The 6,781-nt window shown below is 29.9% G+C and overlaps 2 protein-coding genes across 2 annotated transcripts; both read left to right on the plus strand.

Moving 5' to 3' along the window:
• The first annotated feature begins 1,282 nt into the window (after window positions 1-1,282).
• On the plus strand, window positions 1,283-1,870 carry LOC147810753 (protein FAM200B-like). Its single transcript, XM_087162066.1, has one exon. The coding sequence runs from the start codon at window positions 1,283-1,285 to the stop codon at window positions 1,868-1,870; it is 588 nt and encodes a 195-aa protein (XP_087018192.1).
• A 58-nt stretch (window positions 1,871-1,928) lies between these two features.
• Window positions 1,929-2,960, plus strand: LOC147810754 (protein FAM200A-like). The gene is made up of 2 exons (XM_087162067.1): window positions 1,929-2,399; window positions 2,589-2,960. Exons 1-2 carry the CDS (start codon window positions 1,929-1,931, stop codon window positions 2,958-2,960), a joined length of 843 nt encoding a protein of 280 aa, XP_087018193.1.
• The last annotated feature ends 3,821 nt before the right edge of the window (window positions 2,961-6,781 follow it).

The following is a 6,781-nucleotide window of genomic DNA, read 5'->3' on the forward strand; positions in this document are numbered from 1 at the left end:
TTTTAAGAAATAACTTGTTTTTCGTACATACATTTTGAAATTTTAAAAAATTTACTTAAATAAATTTTTAATTGAGTAAATAATATAGTTTATTTAGTCAATTTTATATCATAGTCAATGTTGCTATTTTGACACTTCAAATTTTTTAAAAAAAAATATTTTTTTCGCAAGATTGAAGGGGGGGAAAAAACACACGTGTCTAAAAGTTTTACGTAAAGAACATATCTGGAAATTTTTAACAAAATCAAGAATGTCAAATATCCAAATGACTTATTTTATTAAATTTTAAAAAAAAATTAAAAAATGAATAAATTCAAGCAATTCAAGTATTATTTGTCCCAGGAGAATAAGTTGGACAATTAGGCATAAATGGCATTTATTAAACAGTGAAAAACAATAATCACGAAGATAAATTTCCAAACATTGAGATTTCATTTTAAAAAATTTTATCAGTCATGATAACTAATTGTAGTAGCGAACGTTCAGTCTCCAGACTAAAATTAATAAAAAATGAGTTAAGAAATAGTATGACTCAAGAAAGATTGAGTCATTAGTCAATTATGAGCATTGAATATGATGTCTTAGAGCAGCGTTTTCCAAACTGGGAGGCGCGCCTCCCTAGGGAGGCGTGAACTAGTCTAAAGGGAGCCGCGAAAATTACTCACAGTGAACAATTTTCCAAATTACTGCTAAAGTTTTCTACGTAAAAAATAATGAAATAATACCATCAATATAAAAAAATGAAAAAATACCATTGTGCTTTGTAGCGCATAGTTCAACTAAACATTTCGTAACTAGGCATCCATATACCTAGACGTCGTTAATTTGGCGACACTAGCTCCACTCGACCGATACAACTTAACAAAAGCCAGATGCGCGCACACTAACGCCACTGGATGCCACACATCCAGAAAAGATCGACGCACGTTTAGCTCACCAATTTGTTTCGTGTCACAGCTAATATTTAATTGGTTCAGCAGTGTTAGGTTGTGTTTCTATTGTTATTGATGTGATTGCCCACTGATCATAATAGTAAGTAATTTAATAGTTTTATTTTTTTAGAAAAATATAATATTAGTCCTAATATTTCCAGACAAATGGATAAGTTTTTGATAGGATGTAAGCGAAAATCCACTAATAATGAAGATTCTGATGTTGGCACAAATAGTGGGAATACAAGCCCCAAGGAACAGGAAGGAAGAACTCCCAAGACAAGGAAATACGACTTATTTTATTTATCGTTTGGATTTACTAATATTATAAACGATAATGTCGAAAAACAATGTGTTTGTTGTGTTCAAAAGTTTTGGCTGCTGATAGTATGAAACTCGGCAAATTGAAACGGCACCTTGAAACTATTCATTCTGAATACGTTGGTAAGCCCCAAGAATTTTTTCAAAGAAAATTGGATGAGTTATCTAAAAACAAGCAAATTTTCAAAAAAATTGTTCATATTCCATCAAATGCATTACTAGCATCATACCTAGTGTCGTACAGAATCTCGCAATGTAAAAAACTCCACACAATAGCAGAAACTTTAGTTTTGCCAGCAGCTATTGATATGGTCAAAACAATGTTTGGCCAATCTTATGCGAATCAGCTGCGACAAATACCGTTTGCTGATAATACAACTGGCAGAAGAGTTGATGATATATCTGAAGATCTTTGTGACCACTTAGTTGCTCGAATGCGTACTTCAAAATTCGCCATACAAGTAGATGAAGCTACTGATGTAGCTAAAGACGCACATTTAATTGCATATGTTCGATATGTTGACGATACTAATATAATTGAAGATATCTTATTTTGCAAACCAATTCCTGACAGAGCCACATCCAATGAAATGTTCAAAATAAGTCAGATTTTTTAATGAGAACGACATAATGTGGAATAATTGCATTGGGCTCTGTACTGACGGTGCACAAACAATGGCGGGACACAAAACTGGTCTTCAAACACTAGTTAAAATGAAAACACCTGAGGTTCTCTGGACGCACTGCATGCTCCACAGAGCAGCTCTCGTATCAAAAACTATAAGAGAGGAACTTAACAATGTTTTTGCAAAAGTAACGAAAGTTATAAATTACATAAGAAACAGTCCATTAAAAGCAAGGTTGTTCGCAAAACTGTGTGAAGATATGCGAGCTAATTACACGTCACTTCTGTACTATTGTGAAGTGCGCTGGCTATCTCGTGCAAAAGTGATTCAAAGTGTACTTGAACTTAAAGAAGAAATTGCTATGTTTCTCGAGGAAAATCACAATGAAGACGGCAATATGTTTAGGGATGATAATTTTATCGTTAAACTTACATATTTGGTTGACATTTTTGAAAAATTGAGTGTTCTTAATAAATCAATGCAAGGACCGCAAATGCATTTGCTTATACAAGAAGACAAAGTGAAAGCATTCATTAAAAAAGTGGAGCTATGGAAATCAAATTTGCAAAACAATAAGACTGACAAGTTTCCACGTCTAAATTTATGCGCCCGAGATAACATAGAAGCAAACAAAAATCTCTTTGTGGAACACTTGAATGGTTTGTTGCTTTAATTTTCGAATTATTTTGGTGATCTTGATTTTACAAAGTTTGCGTGGATACAGAATCCATTTATCGACGAAGAAGATGATGAATTTGGATTGACAAGTATTGAAAAAGAAAAATTTATTGAATTATCTTGTGATACTACATTAAAACATAAATTTCAGACTGTATCTCTGGTTCAATTCTGGTTGAATCTTCATACAGAATATAACACTTTGTCAAACAAAACTTTGAAAGTACTGCTGCCGTTCGCAACATCATATTTATGCGAAACGGGATTTTCTGCCTTGGCTGCTATGAAATCCAAATATCGAGCTCGTTTAGTTGTAGAAAAAGAGCTACGAGTAGCTATATCGTCACAAACACCAAGATTTGATAAACTTTGTGCTAATAGACAAGCACATCCATCTCATTAAAAACAATAATAAAATATCGTTTTCCATTAGTTTGTATGAATAAATTTTATAAGAGCAAAAATTTTTGTGTTTTTATTTTATGAAATCATCAGGGGGGGGGCGCCAAATGATTAAATATTTTTAAGGGAGGCGTAGTAACATCAAGTTTGGAAACCACTGTCTTAGAGGAATTTGATTTTGATGATGTGATGGAAGACTTCGCCTCTCAAAAAGAGCGAAAAGTATTGTCACGTTAAATTTTCGATAAAAATAATGTAAGCTCTTATAATTAATATAATAATTTAAGCTTTTACAATTAATACAATAATATAAGCTTTTAAAATTAATATAATAATATAAGCTTTCATAATTCATTTATATGCTTTTTACACTAAAAGTAAAATAATTTTTAAAAATTATTCAAAATTTATTTTTATTATTGATCCTTTTAGAAGCCTCTTATTAGAAGTCCTTTTTATTATTAATTACTATCAAACTTTATACAAAATTTTTAAAAAATAGATTAACTTTTTCTAACCATTTCAGTGAAATAGACAATTTTCAGAAATACTTTCCTTTTTTTTGTTTTTCGTATCCGGCAGCCAAATGTATTGCTGTCAGATACCTTTATTAAATTCTTCAAAGGACGGATTGACAATAAAAAATTTATCTGAAAGCAAAATTAATGTTAAATTTTTTTTATTTTCCGAAACGGTAGTTTTTAAAATTTGAATTACCTCATTTCTATCTTAACATTTGCCCCGTAAAAGGAGGCAGTATTTATTTAAAATTACATTTTTAAAATAATTTAATAATTCATATCCCTTAAAATTCAAAATATTTTAAACGTTTTCACAAAATTAGTAATACATTTTAAATAATTATTTAACGCTACTTTTCGCATAGAATATACTTTGGGTAAATGAATTTAATTGCGAAACACGCAAAAAATAAAATTAAGAGAACTAAACTTTTGAACGCTCTCATGGGAATTGGACTGAATTCTAATTTGACGGTAAAGAAACTTAATAAAAAATGTGCAGTTATATGACTTATTATTTTTCTTAAAATATTGTCTGCTGCACTAATCAATTAGTTCAATTAATTAATGCAAATTTACGTTTTGACCATTGAATCAATAAGATCGGTTTTGAAGTTTAATTCCGATCAGTAGTTTATATGTTATTCAGAGTTCTTGTATTTTTGCAACAAAAACAATATACAAACGAGATAAAGTTAAAACTAAACACTTTATGCAATAAATGCTAAATATGAAGCTGTTTTAATAATCATTATTTATTTCAAAATTTGAATCTTATTTAAATAGTATGCATATCCATGTTTGCTACGGGTGACTAAAATTACAAAAAAGTGTTGATTAAAATTCAGAATTTTAATAAAAGAGATTCTCAAGTTTGTTTTTTAAACTTGATTAGTTCGCAAAATGTTGCTATTGATAAAAGAATCACGGAAAAAATTGTTTGTTCACTATAATAATTAATTCATTGTACTCACCACTAAAAATGACACCAAATACATCGAGTAAATGCTAATTTTTATCAGTATGACAATGTCACATTTTCGAAAAAGATATTTTATGTATCAAAATGGTAGATAATAAAAAAGTTTTTTTTTTAAGTTATATTTTATGTTATTAATATCTCCTTTAAGATCTAATGATTAAAGTTTAAAAAACGAAATAAAAAAACAGCCTTCTCACAAACATCTTCTATTCTTGTGTTGAAGATAAATAACTTCCTAAGGAGTAGTGGGAAGGGGGTAAATCAAATATTATAATTTTTTCTAAGCTTCGCAAAGATATTTCATCTTCTGAGAACTAACGCGTCATTAACCTACTTCCAGAGATTTAAAAAAAAATTGTCTAAAGAATAATCATTCAACACCGACCTGATGATTATCTACAAAACATTCCCCAACAACAATACGGCATTTGAAAGAGCCTCTCAGCTATAATACAAACTATCAACATACTGGAATATATCAGTAAGCCAAATACACATACGAAACTGTCCTTATACTCATGCTCGACGTCACTAAGGCGTTCGATGGAGTGTGGTATAAGGGGACTTATAAATATAATCAATTACATCTTATTTGCATTTCTAATAATGTCCTCGTTATCTTAAACTTGTATCTCACTAAACGATAATTTGGAACCAAAATCAATAATACTTTCTCTTCATACAGAATCCTTAAAAGAGCGTGCGTCGAGGTAATATTCTTAGACCCTTATTATACTTAGACTCTTTATTTACTGCTGATTTCCCCATCAATAATGAAAATCAAAACAACACTGCTCTGTATGCCAATAACATCACAGTTATTACGGAATCAATTAAACGCAGGCTGGCAGTTGATTCACTTCAGAAAAAAAATTAAAGCCATCGCAGCTCTAAGTGGGAAACTAAACTATATCCTGATAAATACCAACTCTTAGTTTTCAATACAGAGGACAAAAGACGTAAAATTGTAAAGCTCGCATCAACAATAATATTTTAAAGGAAGCCAAATGTGCTACCTGGGTCTTAAACTCTTTATTTAATGCCAAATTGCAACTTGGTCTTAGATGCAAAAGACCTATCTTAAAAAAGCTATTTACTTATGCTTTTTTTTCACTTACCACCCTTCCTATCTAGAAAACTTTTTTCTACATAGGATAGAATTCTGGGTCGCCTCGTCTGTGCACCATAATGCATCAGTTATAACAGCATCAGATCCGACTTTTGTTGGACAATTTTGATATACTACACTTCAGTCAGAGAGGCCAACTGCTGCGGACACGGCATAATAATTTTTAAAAAACCTAAATAACCAAAAAGAAAATTTTGCAAATATTTGACTATTTTCGCTTGTTTTTTAAATAGCATAGCATGACCGAAGCATACCTGCCAACTCTTTTGGATTTTCCGGAAGATTTTATTTTCATATTTAAAGTGGTAGTAAATATATACTATTTTTTTTTATAAATTTAATTTTTAAATGATTTTGATCACCACTATTCTTACAAAAATTAAGCACATATATTAATATGCGTTACTATCATGGTTGTCAACTTAAGCTTTCTCAACTACATCGCATTTGTTAGCTTAAAATTGAAGTTTTAATACCCATACCTGCCTACTTTTACGCATTTGGCGTAAAATTTTATTTTTATATTTAAAGTGGTAGTAAATATATACTATTTTTTCTTTTATAAACTTATTTTTCAAATGATTTTGATCACCACTATTTTTAAAAAAATTAAGTATATAGATTAATATGCTTTACTATCATTGTTGTCAATTAAAGCTTTCTAAAATACAGCGCATTATTTTGCTTACAATTGAAATTTTAATTCTATTTTACTACCACTGAGAAAAAACATAATGGAACAAACCAAAAGTTGGCAAGTATGTAATACCACTTGGAAAAATTATAATGGAAAGGATTAAAAGTTGGCAGGTATGCCGAAGTACAATGAAGTGGTGAATTAAACTAACGAATTATTTAGAAATAGTGGTGGATAAAAATCTACTAAAAATAATTTATTAAATCAAGAATCGCAATTGATAAACTACCACTTTAAAATATATATTTGCTGTCCGGAGCAAGTTGGCATCTATGTTTTATTCTTGAATAAATGAGGGTTATAGCTTGCAATCCTATGTAAATGATAAATATCATACCTGCCAACTCTTCCGGATTTTCCGGAAGATTTTATTTTCATATTTAAAGTGGTAGTAAATATATACTATTTTTTCTTTTATAAACTTAATTTTTAAAGGATTTTGATCACCACTATTCTTACAAAAATTAAGCACATATATTATTATGCGTTACTA

Source organism: Parasteatoda tepidariorum, chromosome 4 (genome assembly GCF_982258835.1).
Source record: "Parasteatoda tepidariorum strain Cologne lab strain chromosome 4, Ptep-v5.0, whole genome shotgun sequence".
Classification (NCBI taxonomy): Eukaryota; Metazoa; Arthropoda; class Arachnida; order Araneae; family Theridiidae; genus Parasteatoda; species Parasteatoda tepidariorum.